The following is a 21,169-nucleotide window of genomic DNA, read 5'->3' on the forward strand; positions in this document are numbered from 1 at the left end:
CTCACTGCAGCTTCTACCTCCCAGGTTCGAATGCTTATCCTGCCCCAGTCTCCCCAGTAGCTGGGACTGCAGGTGTGTGCCACCGTGCTGGGCTAATTTTTGTATTTTTAAAGTAGAATCGGGGTTTCACCATGTTGGCCAGACAGGCCTTGAACTCCCAACCTCAAGTGATCTGCTCTCCTTGGCATCCCACAGTGCTGGTGTGAGCCACTGCACCGGGCCAACCCAAGACATTTATAACAAAAATTTTACCTAGGGGTGATTGAACACTTTTTGTTTGAGACTGGAATTGCCCACCAGACAGGTTTCTTCTCTGACAGAGTCGGTGTAAGACCAGAGACAAAATCTGTGGCCCTACAGCCGTTTACCACAGTGAGTGACTTGAATTCAGTTTGTGACCTACCCACGTCAGTGTGGCATGTTTCTCACAGTTACCTCTTAACCGGTTGATTGAAATGAGCTATGGAAAGAATGATGTATTTCAAAGATGTTGAATATGAGGTACATGTTCAAGAAATTCATACACCGTCCCTCTTCTCAGCTCATACATGGGAAGTGGAAGTTATGTGGCAGGCGTTTAGGAACAACTGCGTTCAGCTTACTTGTTTACCTCCTGTCCCTGCCACATTTCTTTATTTGGTTTCTTACAAAAGATCATGTTCTTAAACTATGGATTGTAAACCAGCAACAGTTCACAGGTGCCAGACCTGTACTTGGATACCCTAGGGCCATTCAGAGATTACTGATGACTGATGTGCTGGGTGTGATTTATTTTTTGCAGCATTTGATGAGCTTGTTGGAGCATACCAAGAGCAAGCCAGAGGACTTCTGGATGGCGGGGTTGATATTTTACTCATTGAAACTGTTTTTGATACTGCCAATGCCAAGGTGAGTTAAGGGAGAAAAAACAGACAGGGCGGGGGTGAGGGCTATGGGTGAGTCCCCTAATGTAGGGAGAAGATAATATTAACCATTATCAAAGTTAAATAAATTACCTGTATTTGCTCCATTTTATTCTTGAATATTTTTAACTGAGGCCAGTACAATAAGAAAAACTTGAAAAAATCTGCGTTTGAAGCTGTTAAAGTAACTTTTTCTAATTAGGAAAATAAATATTTTCATATACAGCTACTATAAGTGCATATGTCCCTAGGTAATAAATACATGCTGCTGGTTCTAAATTTGAAAGATACATAAATATATGGAGTGAAAAGTGAATTTCTTTTCCTTTCCTTTCCTAGTCTGTAGTTATCTAGCTCCCTTTCCAGAGACAACTATAATTACCAGTTTGGGGGTCCTGACAGATACTATGCAGATATGAGCATGCATGTACGTGTGTGTGTGTGTGTTCCTTACATACATGCAAAGACACATAAGTGTATGGGGAGAGAAGCAAATATCCTTATACATATGTTTTTATACAGTATATAGGATATATTTCTACAAGTAAAATTGCTGAATCAGAGGGATGTGCATTGGTAATATTTGTCTTTAGTGTCAAATTACCCTCCTTTGAGACTGGACTCATTTATACTCCCTTCAGCAGGCGGTGTACAATAGTGCTGGTTTCACGACACCCTCACTAGCACTGTTTGACCTTTTTCAGTTTGACACGTGGTCCCTCACTGTAGTTTTAACTTGCATATTTCTTGAGCATCTTTCTTCAGTTTTAGAGCCATTTATATTTCTTTTTCTGTGGTTTATGTCTTCTGTCCTTTTTACTATTGGACTTTGGCTTTTTAAAATTGAGTCCTTTACTGAGGAAATCAGGTCCTTGTCAATCATGAGTAGCAATACTGTCCTCTGGCTTGTTTCACATTTGACTTTATTTATGGTGGTGATGGTGGTAGTGTTGTGGCATTGTTTTGTGTGTATGTGTGCTTTAATAGTATAGGAGATTTTTTCTTAAATGTTGTATGGTTGAATTTACAGATTCTATTTTTTTATGGAGGGAGAGGGGAGATTATACTTACAGAGGCACTCCTTGGTCAAAGAGAGGAAAAAAATGGAAAAATGGCCTTTTCCTCCCTAGTATTTTACGGTTGCATTAAATGTTTAATTGTTGTGGAAATAAGACCACAGATCCCAAATTTTTGAACTTAAAAAAAAAATCATTTTCTAAAATACTTGCAAGCAGGAAGAATGTAGAGAGCCACTACCAGCCTGAAGCTAGCTGCCTACCCTACCTCACTCTTCACATATCACTTTTATTAAGTTCTTTTTATATATCTTTTAAGAAATTGTTTTGTGAACCTCCAGTAAAGAAATTATAATTTTTTTTTTTTTTTTTTGAGACGGAGTTTCGCTCTTGTTACCCAGGCTGGAGTGCAATGGCGCGATCTCGGCTCACCGCAACCTCCGTCTCCTGGGTTCAGGCAATTCTCCTGCCTCAGCCTCCTGAGTAGCTGGGATTACAGGCACGCGCCACCATGCCCAGCTAATGTTTTATATTTTTAGTAGAGACGGGGTTTCACCATGTTGACCAGGATGGTCTCGATCTCTTGACCTCGTGATCCACCCGCCTCGGCCTCCCACAGTGCTGGGATTACAGGCTTGAGCCACTGCGCCCGGCCAAGAAATTATAATTTTAAAAGGAATTCAGATACACATTTTGAAAATAAGAGCAGTAACAAACAAGATAAGGAATATATTTGAAATGAGATTCATATATACATTTGAAAAGAGTCACAGTATTGTTTAGATTGGAAATAAGAGGGATTAACATTCGGGGATAAAACATTAAGGATAGGTTTTGTTGAGTTTCCAAGTTGTTTCTAAGTTTCAAATGTGTGGCACACATTCTTCTGATTATACAGAACTAGTTTCCCTCACAATGCATCTGGTATTTATTTTGGAGTGAGAAATAAAATCGAGCGCTAACTTTTTCCCTCTAAAGTTTAGTTTTCCTACCACCATCTATTAAACATCCTGTTATTTCCCAGTGATAGGAATGATGTGGAGCATTATCCTTATCATCCAAAATTCGAGAGTGCATTTGGATCTAGTGTTTTCTAGTAATCTGTTTGCTGATGTGACACTAGTGGACTATTAGCCATAACATTAGAATATGTCTGAGTAACTGGTAGACCTAGATTTTTTTTTATTTTTATTGAGTCCCACCCCCTTTTGCAGAACTTTCATGGCTATTCTTATATGTTTGTTTTCCATAAGATCTTTAGGATCAATTTGTCTGGTTCTAAAATGGAAATTCTGATATTGTTGATTTAGTAACTTTCCATGAAAAAAACCTACCATCACTGGAAAGGGACACATTACAGGTTGCGTTCTGATTTCAGAGAATTAATTGTGAAAACATGCCTATCTTAGAATCAAGCACCGTAATGACAAAAAGAGATATGTTGCCTGGAACTTAAAATGTGGACAGAACAGCACAGAGTAACATGGGATTTGTACTTTTTCTACCTAATCTCAGCTCATGCTGTCTTTCACAGTGCTGGAAGTGATGCTGTAGGTTCACATACTTAACCATGTATATGAAAGGATATGAAAGGCAGGGACATTATTATTTATTTATTTATTTTTGAGACAGGGTCTTGCTCTGTCATCCAGGCTGAAATGCAGTGGCATGATCACAGCTTAGCTGCAACCTTGAACTCCTGGGCTCAGGCAGTTGTTCTGTCTCAGCCTCCTGAGTGTTATTTATTTACTTTTAATTTTCATTGAGAAAAGGAAGAAAGAATAGCTCTTCAGCTCCTCCTCAGAGGCAGTAGTTTCTAGGTGGACTTTAAGTCAGGATTTGTTTTATTTTAATATGCACAGTATTACATTTGAGAAAGGGGTGCTGGGGTTGGGCCTTGTAAGGAAGATGCTTCTTCCTAGAGAGCTTGATGCATATCTTATCTGAAGAGGTCTTAGAAAAGGGTGCCTTCTAATTGGGAAGTTATACTAACCTTGGACACAGCCTCAGAAATAAAGGCATTCTCCCTTTTTTCCTTGACAGGCAGCCTTGTTTGCACTCCAAAAACTTTTTGAGGAGACATATGCTCCCCGGCCTATCTTTGTAAGTTCTAATGTGTTTGCACAATACATTCTGTCTTTTATTAATAATTGTTCTTTTGAGCATGTTTTCCCCGCTTGCATAGTAGAACTGTTGATAGTATCTTTTAGAATTCATCTACTTTAACTTCTGTTCACTTCCCTCCCACCACTTCTAGATCAATAACAGTCTTTTATCTGGAGAGGCAAGGAAAATGAATCTAGAAGTAGTTGGTGGAAGGCAAGCTGTTCAAAAGAAGCCCACTGTATTGGTCCTTGAAGTTAAAGACTTCAAGACTGATTAGGGCCTAAGGAGGGCTGGACTTGCATGCTGATGGCCACATACTCAACACAGAAGACACCAGACTGCCAGTTTATTAACTCAATAGGCGTACCTCTCTGTGAGTCCTAAAATTGCTTGATGAGAATTGAATCAAATCAAAACATGGGTGTTAGATAAATCCAATGTTTAACAGCAGGAGGTCAGGACGACTCGAGGTTATCTCTGGGAAACCTGCCTCTAACGAGACTGGACATGTGAAATCCAAGGCTGTTTTGGTCATTGCTTTTGCCTCAGGGACTTTCCCTTGTCTCTGTTTCTGTGGCTTCTTGCGTTCTCCCTCAAGTCTCTTGGCATGTGTCTATTCTAACTGTTATAGAAAGTGCTCCCTTTGATTTTGAGTTCCACAGCTCTTTTACTTGTAAAAGGACAAAGGAAGTCAGCTTGTTCATTTTATTTTGTCTTTAAACCTATATTCTTAACTTGAGTCTGTATTGTTGACTTCGTTTACTTTGTCAATTCAGATTTCAGGGACGATTGTTGATAAAAGTGGCCGGACTCTTTCTGGACAGACAGGAGAGGCATTCGTCATCAGTGTGTCTCATGCAGACCCGCTCTGGTGAGTGATCCATCTTTCCTTGACTTCCTTTCTTTTTTGAGGAACCTTTTCTGATGACTGTGGAATATGACCTGGGAGGGGATTGCTTTCACATATTTTCACTGTCCACACTTCTGCTATATTGACTTTTCTTTAAGTACTTTCAGACTTTTCCCTAAAGGATGTAGAAGATCACTGGCTAAATGGGTCAATTTGAGGGACTGGGAGAGTTCTCATACTTCCAAATGGTTGCCTGTTTGTCTGTAGAGGTGCCCCTTATAGTTTGCAGTGCTTTGCAAATTTTAGGCCAGTGCCACTCCCTATTTATGAGGCAACCAGAAGCAATCTGTCTGGGAATAAAGTGGGAATTCTAAAGCTCAGGTTTTTATCTGTAAAGCGAACACAGCACTTGGCACGGTGGTGTGTGCCTGTAGTCCCAGCTTCTTGGGAGGTGGAGGCAGGAGGATACTATGATAGCTCCGTGAATAACCACTGCATTTCAGCTTGGCCAACATGGCAGGACCCTTTCTCTAAAGAATTAAATTAACGTGACTTTCACAATCTATTTAAAAATATCTCCCTATTTATATTTTATTTTTCATATCAAAATGTTTTAAATTGTGTACTTTGAGTGACATGGAAGAGCCTCTGAGTATGTATACTGTATTTTGCCTGGACTTTTTAAATTTCTGGGCTTTTTTCTTGTATTCCTCTTGCCCGGAAGCTCTGCTGGTCGTCTTCGCCCCTTCCCCCTCTTCCCTTCCTACATACCCTTTCACTTTGTTGACTTCTTCTTAGCCTTTAAGACTTACCTCAGGAAACTTCCCTCTAGTGAACATTCTCCCTCTCATTAGCCCAGGTCGATGTCTTTGTTTACTTTTATTTTAGCCTTTGCTATAATAAGTCAGAATAATGGACATTTGTTGAGAGTTTGCTGTGTGCCAGGCTCTGTTCTAAGAGCTTTATGTGAGTTCTTTCTTTAATTCTGGCAATAACACCTTGAGGGCAGGTACTAGTATTAATGTACCCATTTTAACAAGAAGGTTACTGAGACTCAGAGGTTGTAACTTGCCCAAGGTGAAGTAAATAGAGGATCTGGGAACAGGAGCATACTGTTTACCACTGTATTAGATCACATTATACCAATTATCTGATGTTCTTTTTTTCATACTTAAATGTTTGTAATTACAGAGTACATCTTACAGTTGACTTAATGTCATATTGTGATTTCTTAAAAGGTGCCATTAATTTAAAGTGCCTTAACAGACATTTGATTGGGCCTGATAACTAAGAAAATCATCGTAATAAATTGGGTTGTGATGACCTATTTCACAGCTTATGAGGTTTTCCTGAGCAGTCTCATCATCTTTATTTCTCTAGTGTTAAGTAGAATTCTTGGCACATAATAGGGATCTAATAAACATTTAACAGGAAAACTGAAGATAGGAAATGTAGAGGTCTCTGAAGACACAAACGTTGTCTAGTTTATTTAAAGTTCTTTTGCCTATCTGTGAATATTTCGAGCGTTCCTCCCTTTGTTGTCTTTCTCTTTTCCCACCCCCTTTGCCAGGTCTTAGTTTGTTATGTGGTTAAGTAAATGATACTGTAATGGATATATGTTACTTGTGATGTATTTGTCAAAACCCACAGAATATACAAAAAAAGAATGAACCCTAATGTAAACTATAGACTTCAGTTACTAATCATGTATTGATACTGGTTCACATTGTAATAGGTGTACCACACCAATCCAAGATTTTAATAATAATGATAGAATCTTTCCTAGCGGTTAGGTAAAACCTCTGTGTTGTCTTGAGTGTCACTGGAGCCTTTAGTTTGCCAACAGTTCTCAAGGGCCCCTTAGAGGATGTTCTTCCTGACACTGTCTCACCTGCAGGAGCCTTGAGATGAGGTTTTATTGAGATCTAAATAATTTGTTTTTATTTCTTAAGCAACCATTCAGTTAATTCTGACTGTTGATCCACTCAGTGGTTAATTTAAAAAATTTTAAAATAATCCTTTGTATGACTTCAACTACAGCCTACTCACAGAGAGAATGTATTTGGCCTTTATTTTGTTATGAACCTGACAGACTGTAGGAGCAGATAGGAGCAAATAATATGTGAAAAGGACACATATTCTTACATATATGTAAGAAACTGTTGCTTATAGATTTGTGATTATCACAAACTATAGAGCAGTGGGATAGAACCTTTATATTACTGCTAATTCATCAAGTATTTATTGAAATACTACTATAAGCCCTGGAATACAGGCCAATGTGGAATAGTCCACACTAGGAGAAATGCATAAGTAAATTAAAATATAAGATACACAGTGCTGTACAGAACTATGAATAAAAATCTGGCAATACATAGGAGTAATGGAGTTCTTGTGGGATTTAGAGACAGCTTTGAGCTAGGTTTTAAAAACATGAGACAGAGTTTTCTAACCAAAGAAAGGATGAATGTGTCCAAGTGAGGTCATAGCAATGGAAGAACCGTATAGTTTATAAGACATTTTCTTTGTTTTGAGTTTTTATCTTTCTTATTATTGTTTTATGATTTCCAACTTTTAAGTTCAGGGGTATATGTACAGGATGTGCAGGTGTGTTACATAGGTAACATGTAATCGTAACATGTAACCATAACATGTAACCATGGTGTTTTGCTGCACAGATCATCCCATCACCTAGATATTAAGCACAGCATCCATTAGCTATTCTTCCTGATGCTCTCCCTCCTCCTACCCCCTACCTTCTGACAGCCCCAGTGTGTGTTGTTCCCCACTGTGTCCATGTATTCTCATCATTCAACTCCCACTTATAAGAGAACATGCAGAATTTGGTTTTCTGTTCCTGCTTTACTTTGCCCAGGATAATGGCTTTCAGTTCCATCCATGTCCCTGGGACATGATCTCGTTCCTTTTTATGGCTGCATAGTATTCCATGGTGTCCATATAGTACATTTTCTTTATCCAGTCTATCATTGATGGGCATTTAGGTTAATTCCGTGTTATGAGACATTTTCATATATGGTTTAATTTGAACTTTATATTTAACCCTGAGAACTGATCAGGCATTATTTTCTTCATTCAACATATAAAGAATTGAAGTCATGTAACTAATGAAAATATGAGTTAATGTTAGAACTGGGTTTGGGAAAAAGTCTAGGATCCTTTCTAACAATAACATGATGATTTAACATTTTTTGTTTTTTGAGACGTAGTCTCACTCTGCCGCCCAGGCTAGACTGCAGTGGCATGATCTCGGCTCACTGCAACTTCCACCTTCTGGGTTCAAGTGATTCTGGTTCCTTAGCCACCTGTGTAGCTGGGATTACAAGCGTGTGCCACCATGCCCAGCTAGTTTTTGTATTTTTAATAGAGATAAGGTTTTACCATGTTGACCAGGCTGGCCTTGAACTCCTGGCTTCAGGTGATCTGCCTGCCTCAGCCTCCCAAAGTGCTGGGGTGACAGGTGTCAGCCACCACACACAGTCAAGTTTTTCATTTTTATGTGATGTTGAGTCTGGTGACAGTAGCGTAAGATTTTTTTTTTTTTAAAGAGAATATTCCAAGGGGAACAGGTAAAAGAACAAAACTGAGTAGGTCTATTCGAGGACTGTAAATTAGCCGTGCATTGGACCTAGCAGTCTTAACTGAGATGTGATTCTGTCAGGCATCAATGATCACAGAATTGTGTTTATTTTAGATTAGTTTCAGGTTTTCAGAAAAATTGAGCAGAAAGTACAGAGAGTTCTCATACAGTCTCCCACTCCAGTACCCCGATTTTCAACAGCTTGTTTTTGGTGTGGTACACCTCTTACAATATGAACCAATATCGATATGTTACGGTTAACTAAAGCCTATAGTTTACCTTGGGGTTCCTTCTTGGTTTTATATATTCCTTGGTTTTGTATATTCTGTGGGTATTGAAAAATATATCATGAGTAACATATATCCATTACAGTATCATACAGAATAGTTTCATTGCCCTAAAATTCCCCTGTGTTCCATTTACTTATCCTCTTTCCCAGCTCGCTGGCAATGAATCTTTTCACTCTCTGTAGTTTTGCCTTTTCCAGAATAGAAATATTGTTGAAACCACGTAGTATGTAGCCTTTTCAGACTGGCTTTTTTCACTTAGTGATGTTCACTTAAGGTTCATTTGTCTTTGTAAGCTTGATAGATTATTTCTTTTTAACATTAAATAATATTCCGCTGTGAATATGTATTTCTTTTTAACACTAAATAATATTTCGTTGTGATGAAGTACTACAGGTTTTTTTTTCCGTTTGCATATTGAAAACCATCTTGGTTGCTTCCAAGTTATAGCAATTATGAATAAAGTTCCTATGGCCTTTCCGTGCTACCCACAGAGGGGTACATATGGCGTTGTTCTGGGTTCCTGTCATAACTTAAAGCGAAACTTTCACAATGTCCAGAGCCCTTGATTTCCTGCAAATCAAGGAGGATGTTCTTAAGTTCCTGGCAGCAGGAACCCATTTAGGTGGCACCAATCTTGACTTCCAGGTGGAACAGTACATCTGTAAAAGGAAAAGTGATGGCACCTACATCATAAATCTGAAGAGGACCTGGGAGAAGCTTCTGCTGGCAGCTCGTGCCATTGTTGCCATTGAAAACCCTGCTGATGTCAGTGTTATATCCTCCAGGAATACTGGCCAGAGGGCCATGCTGAAGTTTGCTCCTGCCACTGGAGCCACCCCCGTTGCTGGCCGCTTTACTCCTGCAGCCTTCACCAGCCAGATCCAAGCAGCCTCCTGGGAGCCACTGCTTCTTGTGGTTACTAACTCAAGGGCTAACCAGCAGCTTCTCACAGAGGCATTTTTTCTTTGAGATGGAGTTTCACTCTTGTTGCCCAGACTGGAGTACAGTGGTGCGATCTCAGCCCACTGCAACCTCCGCTTCACAGAGGCATCTTATATTAACTTACAAACCATTGCTCTGTGTAACACAGATTCTCCTCTGCGCTATGTGGACATTGCCATCCCATGCAACAACAAGGGAGCTCGCTTGCTGGGTTTGATGTGGTGGATGCTGGCCTGGGAAGTTCTGCACATGTGTGGCACCATTTCCCATGAACACTTGTGGAAGGTCATGCCTGATCTCTACTTCTACAGAGATCCTGAAGAGATTGAAAGAGCAGGCTGCTGCAGAAAAGGCGTAGCCAAGGAGGAATTTCAGGGCGAATGGACTGCTGCAGCTCTTAAGTTCACTGCTACTCAGCCTGAGGCTGCACACTGGTCTGAGGCATGCAGGTTCCCTCCGTGCGTATGCAGTAGTTCCTACTGAAGACTGGAGCGCCCATCCTGCCACGGAAGCCTGGTCTGCAGCTCCCACTGCTCAGGCCACTGGATGGGTAGGAGCAACCACTGAGTGGTCTTACGCTGTTCTTGCACGGGCTCTTAAGCAACATGGAAATAAGGCTGACAGAAAATAAACATCAGTTGCTTCAAAAAAAAAAAGCTCCCGTGAACATTTATGGCAGGTTTTTGTGTAGACATAAGTAGATTTCCATTCATTTGGGTAAATAACAAGGAGAGGATTGCTGGATCTTACAGTAAGACTATGTGTCTTGTGAGAAACTGCCAAACTGTCTTCCAAAGCTGCTGTTGCATGTTGTACTCCCACCAGCAGTGAACGAGAGTTCCTGTTGTTCGCATCCTTCCCAGCATTTGGTGATGTCAGTTTTGGATTTTAGCCATTCTGATAGGTCTCTTGTTTTATTTGCAGTTCCTTAAAAACATATGATGATTTTGAGCATCTTTTCATATGTGTACTTGTCATCTGTATATCTTCTTTGGTGAGAGGTCTGTTCAGCTCTTTAAACAGTTTTTAAAATTGCATTTATTGTTGAATTTTAACAATTCTTTGTATATTTTGGATACAAGTCTATCATAGTCTACTTTCTATTGCTGTAACAGAATCCCCGAGTCTGGGTAAATTTATAAAGAAAAGAGGTTTAGCTCATGATTCTGGAGTCTGAGAACTTCAAAATTGAGTGGCCACATCTGGCAAGGGCCATGGGCTGCTTCTTAGCGTGACCAAAAAGTGAAAAGGCATGTTAACATGTGTGAAAGAGAGGGGACAAAAGAGACTGGCCTTCTTTATAACAGCCTGTTCTTGAAAGAAGTGGTTTATTCCCTTGAGAACTAATTCAGTCTCCAGGGAACTAACCCCAGTCTCTGGAGAAAGATAGTAATCCATCTTAATGATCTAACCACCTTGTAATGGCCTCACCTTCCAACACTGTTACATTGGCAATTACCTTTCAACATGAATTTTGGCGTGGACAAACCGCATCCGAACCATAGCAAATCGTTTATCAGATATGTGTTTTGCAAATACTTTCTCCTAGCCTGGGGTTTGTCTTCTCACGCTCTTAATACTGTCTTTCACTGAACAATTTTAAATCTTAGTGAAGTTCAGGTTATCAATTTTTTTTTTCATGGATCTTGCCTTTGGTGTTTTACCTAAAAACTCATTGCCAAACCCATGATCATTCAAATTTTTTTCTGTGTTATTTACAGAATTTTAATCGTTTTGCAATTTATATATAGGTCTGTCTTCCATTTTGAGTTACTTTTTGTGAAAGATGTAATGTCTGTATCTAAATTAACTTTTTCAAATGCAGATGCCCAGTTGTTCCAGCACCATTTATTGAAAAGAATATCCTTTCTCCATTGGATTGCCTTTGTTTCTGTCAAAGATTAGTTGAATATATTTGTGTGGTTTTGTTTCTGGACTCTATTCTGTTCCATTAATCTATTTGTCTCTTCTTTCACCAATTCCACACTCTCTTAATTGCTTTAGCTTTTTAGCAAGTCTTGGAGTCAGTAGGTCAGTCCTTCAACTTTTGTTCTTTTCTCTCGTTATTGTGTTGTCTATTCTGGGACTTTTGTCTTGCCATATAAACTTTAGGATCAGTTTGTTGATATTCACAAAATAACTGCTTGGATTTTCATTGGGATTGTGTTGAATACAGATCAAGTGAGAGAATTGACATCTTAACAATATTAAGTCTTCCTCTTCATAAACTTGGAATACCTTTTCATGTATTTAGATTCACTTTGATGTCTTAAATTGGAATTTTATAGTTTTTTCATATAGATCCAATTTTATACTTTTTTTCAAATGATCCAAGATAATTTGTTTTGGTGCTAGAGTAAATGGTTTTGTGGATTTTTTTTTTTTTTCCCCCGAGACAGGTTCTCACTGTGTCACTCAAGCTGGAATGCAGTGGCATGCTCACTATAGCCTCAACCTCCCAAATTTAGTTATCTGCCACCTTAGCCTCCTAAGTAACTGAGACTATAGGTGTACTCCAGCACTCCTGGTTAATTTTTCTTTCTTTTTTTTTTTTTTTTTTTTTCCAGAGGTAGGGTTTTGCTATCAAACTTCTGGGCTCAAGTGATCCACCTGCCTTAGCCTCCCAAATGCTGAGATTACAGGCATGAGCCACTATGCCTAGCCTGTATTTCTAATTTCAAATTTTGGTTGCTCATATCTGGTATAATTTTTGTATATTTACCTCATATTTTGTAAACAATTTTTGTATATTTACCTCATATTTTGAAACCTTGGTATAATTGCTTATTAGCTCAAGGAGTTTTTAGTGATTCTTTGGGATTTTCTACATAGACAGTCATGTCATTTGTGAACAGACAGTTTTATTTCTTCCTTTCCAATTCGTACGTATACCTTTTACTTTCTCTCTTTTCTTATTGCATAGGACTTCATATACAATATTGAATAAGAGATGAGAGTGGAAATCCTGGCCTTATTTCTTATCTTAGCAGGAAAGCATCTAGTTTCACATGATTAAGCATGATATTAGCTGGAAGTTTTTTGTAGATATTCTTTATCAAGTCAAGGAAATGTCCCCCTATTCCTAGTTTGCTGAGTTTTTTTTAATGAATGGCTATTGGATGTTTGTTTGTTAAATAAACTTAATTTTGGAATCATTTCAGATTTACAGAAAAGTTGCAAAGATAGTACATAGAATTTCTGTATATTTTTCTAGTTTTCATGTTAACATTTTGCATGACTGTGGTACTTTTGTAAAAATAAGAGTATATTACTGTAGGTTGAGTATCCGTTGTCTGAAATGCCTGGGATGCCACCTTGCAGTTAGGAATCACAATAAAAGGAAAAAAGTAAACTACGAAAACATTACGGATCACATAGTCTAGTAGCTTCATAGTTGATTCATAAATTCGGGAAGATCTCAGGCCCACCACACACTGACAGCCTTGTAGGATAGCAGGGACTGTACCTGTGGGGCAGGCACTAAGTCCTGGTCTTCTGGCCTTTAAGGGTGGCTTCTTTCTGCCATTCCATGTTCCTTCTACCACCAAGATTTCCTTTTCCCTTCTTTTAAATGTTGCTTTCAGGTCAGATCTTTTTTTTAGCAGTGTTAGTTTGCTGACATTTCTGTCCCACAGTTTACCATTAGGCAATCTGTGAACTGATTGATGGAGTCCATCTATAGGCAGGGTCCATCAGCTGTGAGATTATCTGAAGATGGAGACGTTGGCAAAAATACTTAGTGCTGCAGGGGACCTCAATGAGATGGCTTTGTTGGTAGTTGAATAAAAGTGCTTTGAATGAGGAGATTTATTATCCACTTGGTCTTAGATATATTGTCTCTGAATATAACTGTTATATGTATAAATATTATGGATGAAAGTTGATGCTTCTAATATTTTTTTTCTGTTTTTCTAGCATTGGATTAAATTGTGCTTTGGGTGCAGCTGAAATGAGACCTTTTATTGAAATAATTGGAAAATGTACAACAGCCTATGTCCTCTGTTATCCCAATGCAGGTATGTGTTTCAAGGGGGTCACACATGGGGAGATAAAAATAGCATAAGACATGAGGTAGATGAGGTAAGAGATCTTGAGTGAAAAAGCTTGTTTTGTAGGTGTTGGTATAGTTGACACTTAACAGAAATGTTCTAAGTGAAGAGTATTTGGGTGCAGACCAGTGTTTCCCTGTAGACCTGAGGGAATTTCGCTCAGCCTGAAGCTTCAGAATAGGACTTAACTTCTGGGAATGAGCCTAGTCACATAACTGACCAGAGCCTTGCCTTTGGTGACAGTATAAGCCTTGTGGAAGTGACCAGAAGAGTGACCCTTCTTCTCTGGTCCACTCTATTAGTAGAAGAGCAGAAGAGTCATCTTATGTGGTGTTACCTTTTTCTTCTCTGAAAGCTAGGACATACAGTTTATTATATGTAAATGTTTTGAAGATATTTGTAGGCAGTTCTCAAACTGTCCCATTAAATACTGGCAATTTGTTCTGGGTTAACCAGATTTCCCTGTGAATGTATTTGAGTGTTGCTTAGCTATTTAGAGCTAAAAGTCATTTTCCAGCCTTCTTTCTCAAAATACATCATTTTAATGCACAATAAATTTTATTTCCCACCAGGAGTAAGATAACTGGAAGCAGATAATAAATAAAACAAGAAATTGGATGGTTATAAGCTAAAGTCTTAGTTGGGAACATTTATTTGAAAGGAGACTGGTTGATTTTTGTTTGTTTTTAATGGCATGTTAGTTGCTTATTAGTTGAGGGGTTATGAAGCATTCCTTCCACTCCCACCCCTAAGCGACTAGTAACAAGAATGAATTTCCCTTATGAGAAGGAGTGGGGCTTGGGGCATTCTGTTTTGCTTAACAGTGAATAGAATCTTTTCTTTCAAATGGAAAAGAAATAATGAAGTTCATTTTCCTCCGTGATTTTTAAAAAGTTTTTGGGGGGTGTCTCTGTGTTGACTGTATAAATATTATGTGTTTGTTTTTGCAAGTAATCACCATTTAATATAAATGTAAAATTATTTGGTTATCAACCTAAAGTCTTTACAAATCCAGTGTATATTTGTTAAGGCAATTTGCAGTAATGGTTGAATTTTCCTTTTTCAGGTCTTCCCAACACCTTTGGTGACTATGATGAAACACCCTCTATGATGGCCAAGCACCTAAAGGTCAGGGATCCTCTTTCACTTGGCTTTTTAAGAGAGACAGAGAGACTGAATTTTAGATTTAGAGTTTTTAGAAGGAGAATTCTCCCCTGAAGAAATCCCAATGTACATAAAACAAAGAAAGGTTTACTCCAAATTAAGGTAGTAGAGGCACAGGGAAGGGCTGTCAGCATCCTTATTCTCAACTGGCACTGGTGGCTGCTGGAAAATTCCCATTGAGGTTCACTCTAAACTAATTGAGACTTGGCTCTTCTCTGAGACATTGCTTCCCCTGCAACCTTCCCAAATTGTGACGTTCTGCTCTCACACCCCTCAGACTGCTGGGTGGAGTATGTGCCCCCCCCATTGTCACCTCCGTCACTCTACCTGTTTGTCATGCACCTGCCATTGTTTACTCCTTGGTCATGAGACCATATTGTCCACTGCCAATTCTTATTGCACTTATCTACTAATCCCTGGGTTTCTTTCCCCTTGTTCCTTGAATTTTAACTTCTGTTTCACTGACATTGTCTCCTAAACTATATCTGGCTTATGATTTTATTATCTTTGTAGACGATCTTTCCAATACGCTTGCTCTGCTTCTTTGACATTGTCTGTTAGTTACGGTGTCCTTTATTTAGTAGCCTATCGTTAAACTCTAGACTCATGCTGTCCCCTATGTAGCCACTCCTATATGGTTTTTGGAGCCTTTGAATTGTGGCCAGTGTGATAGAGGAACTGAATTGTTATTTAAACATTTTTAAATTAATGTAAATTTAAAAACCGATACTCTATTTTATGTTATTTGAAAATGCATTATCCAGCTCACATTCATTCAGCTCAGCATATGGGTAAAAAAAAAATCATTAGATAGGCAAATCTCCCACTGAATTTTATCTTTTGTTTCTATGTGTTTGAGACAGGGTCTTGCTTTGTTGCTCAGGCTGAAGTTCAGTGGCATGATCATAGCTCAGTCTATCTTCAAACTCCTGGGCTCAAGCAGTCCTCCCACCTAACCTCCTGAGTACCTGATACTATAGAAACATGCCACTATGCCCAGCTAATTTAAAAATTTTTTGTAGAGATGGGGTCTTGCTATGTTTCCCAGGCTGGTCTCAAACTCCTGGCCTCAAGTGATTCTCCTGGCTTGGCCTCCTAAAGTGCTGAGTTTACAGGTTTGAGCCTCCATACCCATCCTCTCACTGCATTTTAAATAGTATAAAGGATTTCACAGCATTTGAACTATTCTTTGCTTTTATTCTATGTCTAGGGTATGTGACATCTTTATATCTAGAGTTAAGTGTGTTTAACTTTGTTTTTAGTGTAGTCTTAGTTATTCAGGAAGAATAGATGTCTTTTATATTGAATTGGTGGTAATGAGTTTAGACTTCAGATGAACTTGCTCAAACTTTGTCTTTTCTTAAATGCAGGATTTTGCTATGGATGGCTTGGTCAATATAGTTGGAGGATGCTGTGGTTCAACACCAGATCATATCAGGTAATAATCACCTATAGACAATATATCTAAAAGCAAATGGATGATCAGGCAATAACCTAAAGATGTACCTTTTGTTATGGACTGAATTGTGTCCTTCCAAAGTTTGTATATTGAACTTTTAACCCCTACTATTTCAGAATGTGGCTGTATTTGGAGATAAGGCCTTTAAAGAGGCGACTAGGGTAAAATGAGGCCATACAGGTATTCCTAATCCAATATGATTGGTGCCCTTTTAAGAACAGGACACAGATGTGCACACAGAGGCAAGGCCGTTTAAAGACAAAGGGAAGAAATAGCTATCTACAAGCCAAGGGAGAGGGCTTAAAAGAAACTAACTAACCCTGCTGACACCTTCAACTCAGATTCTGAGAAAATAAACTTGTGTTATTTAAGCTGCCATAACATAGTCTTGGGCACTTTGTTATGGCAGCCCTTCCTAGTAAGTTCATACACCTTTATATTATGAAAAATTTTAGAGAAATAATAAAATGGACCTCTATATGCCTATCACATAGTTGCCATACTTTTCAGTGTTTTTCAATTCTTATTTCATCTGTCCCTCAGCTTTTCCCGCTGGATTTTGTAAAGCAAATCTTAGATATTATGATATTCTATCCTTAAATACCTGAGTAATATTTGAATGCTCTAAGAGGACAGCTCCTATTTATTGTGGGCAAATACAGGCCTCCTTTAGATTCCCTCATGGAAGGAAAAGACAATAAGACAACAGGTATCTTGAGGTCAGGAGAGGTGTCTTCACTGGTTGCTTAATTCGTGTTTTCAAGTAAGCATATGAAGGAAGGGAGTGAAACGAGCATGACCATGTGTTTAATTCTTTAGAGTTTTATAGCTTATAGGAAGATTGGAATTCAATGAAATGGAACATGTTTAGGACTGTTGATATTTGTTTTTTCCCCTGGAGTGACTGATGATCATGTTTCAGGTCCGTCATCTCACTGTTCCAAGTTTTTTTTTTGGAGTCTGAGTCTGTTGCCAGGCCAGAGTGCTGGAGTGCAGTGGTGGGATCTCGGCTCACTGCAACCTCCACCTCCCAGGTTCAAGCGATTCTCCTGCCTCAGCCTCCTGAGTAGCTGGGACTACAGGGGTGCACCACCACGCGCAGCTAATTTTTGTATTTTTAATAGAGACAGGGTTTCACCATGTTGGCCAGGATTGTCTCAATCTCTTGCCCTCATGATTAGCCTGCCTCGGCCTCCCAAAGTGCTGGGACTACAGGCGTGAGCCACCACGCCTGGCCTCCAAGTTTGTTTTCTTGTGTATAATGTGTTCACTCTACTGAGTTACCTTATAACTCACTGCTTTTGTTGACTGATGTGATAGACTCTTAATTGTTTTTAAAATATCTTGTAAATAATGTCTGAAAGCTATCAGTAGTTAAATGTCACTTATCTTTGGATCAGCAACTATCTCTTTTTGTTTTCTCTTTAAAAAGGGGAGTTGTTTTAAATGTCTGTGTATATTTGTGTGTATCTATATATCTGTCTGTTTATATATTTGCTTCTTTTACTTAGATGTTCACATTCTAATTTGGGGACAGTAGAGTAGAGCAGTTCTTACTGGTCCTGATAAATTTAGTGGAGTAGCCAGATTTTTCTGGTTGATCAAAGACATGATTCATTAAAACTGATAAGGTTAAAGAGAGTGTGAATGACTAAAACAAATCTTTAAGAGTAATTATTTTGGAGTTTTAGTGCTTTATGGCTATGAACCTACCCCCACACCCTGCCCCGCAACTGTGTGTATGCTCTAGTGAAAACAGATCCGCTAGACCCAATTCCCTCCTCTCCTAGCCCCTCTGCTCCTGCCTGCTCCTTCTTGTCGAAGGTGAAGCCCTTTTTCTCTTCAAATTTTGAGTAGGAATGTGTGTATGTGGATTTGACAGAGTAAAAGACATCTGTGGATTTGGGGAAGATGGGAAGAATTTTGCTGTTTGCATTCGTGAAACTGTCATGTAGCTCCAGGTTCATGTCTCAGAAAGTAAAAACAACCCAGCCAGCATAGGGGACAGGCAGGCACATAAAAGTTACAGTTTATATGCACCTCCATACTAGATTGTAAGAAAAAAAAGTTACAGTTTATAGATTAATTTTCTACTTTGCTGAGAAAACTAAAAGACATAATTGTTGCCGCACATTTGGAAGTAGGTATATAATCATATGCATAATTATGTTAAATATACATAGTTTCATCGTCCCAATTAGTTTTGAAATTAGCTTCATTAAATATATTTTATTCTGGATTAATGGATATAGTGTTTTCTTTTTCAACTCAGGGAAATTGCTGAAGCTGTGAAAAATTGCAAGCCTAGAGTTCCACCTGACACTGTTTTTGAAGGACATATGTTACTGTCTGGTAAGTCATAAAGACATGGTGTTCGTGATTTCAGAAACCATTTGTAGAATGTGATTATTCTAAGTGGTAGTGATATTTGTACTAGGCAGCTTGCTTACTGTATCAGAGAAGAATACATACATTCTTGGCAGTTAAATGAATTCTAGTGAAGAACTCGTTGGTTTTCCAGGGCTGGGGCACAATGACGTCAACTTTAGGGTAAAAATGAAGGAAGGCCCAGGTGATTTGCCCAGGTAGAGTCCTTGGTGGGAGTTCAGTGGTCCTGTCTTTATTGTGTACTGTTTTGAAACCATATTCTCGGCCACAGCCTAACAATTTTAATTTTCAGGTTGATACTAGTTATTGAAAATTCCAAACTGCCAAGGTATAATGTTTGGTAATGGCAGCAGCATCTTCCTAGAAAATTGTATGTTTCTAAAATATTGTTGTTGTAATCTTACATTTGCCACATGTTTAGGAATTTACAAAGACTTGTGGTATTTCTTTTCTCCTTGGTTCTCAGCAATCCTTTGAGGTAGTTAGCCTCCCTTTTTCGACATGAATTTTGTGTTCAAACGAGGAATATTAGTAAACTAGGTCATCAGGCCAGTTGTTAGAAAAATAACTTTAAATTTTTTATTTTTGCTACATTACCTTCATGGTGTATTAAATGGTAACTTTAAGCAGAAAAGGTATGATTTTTAGAGAACTTGCAAATAACACATATGAGGAATTACGGGTTTTAATAGCTTAAAATTTAACATCTCTCTGAATTGAAATATGTTTGTTTCATACATTGTCCTATGAAAAGTAAAATAAATAACAGCAAAAGTAGTGTCTACTTTTCTCACTCAGGACGTACAATAGAATTAATCCCAATCAGTGAGTGTGAAGTTGGGTTAATAAAGATAACAACTGTGTTCAGGCTAGCTTTTTTTTTTTTTTTTTTAAATACTCCAGAAGGTAGAGGATGAGATTGGGAAAAGTAGGATTCATGGTTTACGATACCCCCCCACTCCAGAAAAAGTGGCTTTTGTCAGAGAGAGGTGTGGCAGGAAAATTTATTTATTTCACCCCTAGAACTTAATGTTAGTGCATTACTCCAACCAAGCACTAACAGTGGAAAACATTAAGGCTTTGCCAAAATTGAAACAAGGGAGCCATTTATATAAGATTTTAAAAAATAATTTATAAGAATAAAAGAATTCTTTTTTTCCCAATTTGAATGTCATACACTATTGCTAAATTGCTTTAAACAGTCAAGTTCCATCAGATTTTAAAAGAGTGACATCAAATGCACTGTTTAAAATTGTTTTTTTATAAATCACAAACTTGAGAGAAGTGTGATCTTTGTATCAAGTACTTTGCATTCATAATAGATCATAAGCACCTTGTGTGAGATGCTTTTGGTAGGGGAGTCACACGAAAATGTCAGCATTGAAATGCTGGCTTCCCGCTTGCCCGTCCTGGGAACCCCAGGATCAGACGAGGATCAGGCATACCCTGAGACTAGCCTGGAAGGCTGGGGGCATGAGGATCTTTGCCAAATGGAAGGAAAATCATAAGCCAATACTGTGGAAAGCGATAGTCTCTTTTGGGGAATCAAACGGCCTGGAGTGGTTTTATAATGACCCAGTTTATATTCATTATTTTTCTCTGCCTTGTATCTGTTTCTTCCTTAGTCAGTGCTTTGGCAAAGGTCTTAAGAGCCATTTTCTTTGATTAACAATGACAGCAATGATTGTAGGTGCTAAGTTTGTGCTTATCGATATTACTCAGTTTCATTTTTACAATAACAAACAGTATAAAGCAGAAACTTTACTGTCTTTATAAGCTCAGAGGCATATGGGAAGTTGTCCCAAGGTTGTTCATTTAGGTAAGTGATTTGAACCCAAGGCTGTCTGTCCCGAGAACCTGCCTATAACCATTTCATGAGACTGCCTCTCCTCATACTTTAAATGTAGTGAATAGAACAAAAACAGTTCAGAGCCTTTTCTGTAGTGATACTTCACACTGTGTGTTTTTACCTCAGTGTAATATCCACATGTATTACCTGATATTTGCCCCTAAATTGGCCAGTGACGGGGGAGATGATATTAACAGGCACCAGAAGTCCACTCGGCTTTCCTAGAGTCAGCTCATTAGTGATAGACCTGCCACAGTGACTCCTGTCTCTCAGGTCTCAACCTGGGGCCCTGATTCAGCCTTGTTGTTTATGGGTTCTAAGCCTCTGGATCAAAGAAATGAAGTAACACTGTAAACATACTGTGGGTAGGATTTAAGAAGCTTACTCCCTCTAGCATCACACTGATATCTGAGCAGACAGCTGTGGAACACCCATCTTTCAATTCTAGCTTTCTCCATGGCTTTTGCGCAACCTCTTGGTTAAATAGGGGTTGATCATTATTTTTCCTTCTTTCTTTTTTTTTTTTTTTTTTTTTTTTTTTTTTTTTTTTTTTTTT

At 38.6% G+C, this 21,169-nt stretch overlaps 1 protein-coding gene across 4 annotated transcripts in view; it reads left to right on the top strand.

Moving 5' to 3' along the window:
- MTR (5-methyltetrahydrofolate-homocysteine methyltransferase) overlaps nucleotides 1-21,169 on the top strand; it is a 110,600-nt gene that overhangs the window by 18,250 nt on the left and 71,181 nt on the right. For all 4 annotated transcript variants that reach the window (XM_017526610.2, XM_017526611.2, XM_017526612.2 and 1 more), the window contains exons 6-12: nucleotides 782-888; nucleotides 3,962-4,021; nucleotides 4,801-4,895; nucleotides 13,620-13,720; nucleotides 14,820-14,881; nucleotides 16,288-16,355; nucleotides 18,649-18,728. In XM_017526610.2, the coding sequence (XP_017382099.1) occupies nucleotides 782-888; nucleotides 3,962-4,021; nucleotides 4,801-4,895; nucleotides 13,620-13,720; nucleotides 14,820-14,881; nucleotides 16,288-16,355; nucleotides 18,649-18,728 (573 nt within the window). The remainder of the gene's footprint in view (nucleotides 1-781; nucleotides 889-3,961; nucleotides 4,022-4,800; nucleotides 4,896-13,619; nucleotides 13,721-14,819; nucleotides 14,882-16,287; nucleotides 16,356-18,648; nucleotides 18,729-21,169) is intronic.

The sequence above is a fragment of the Cebus imitator genome, unplaced genomic scaffold (assembly GCF_001604975.1).
Source record: "Cebus imitator isolate Cc_AM_T3 unplaced genomic scaffold, Cebus_imitator-1.0 Scaffold42, whole genome shotgun sequence".
In the NCBI taxonomy this organism is placed as follows: Eukaryota; Metazoa; Chordata; class Mammalia; order Primates; family Cebidae; genus Cebus; species Cebus imitator.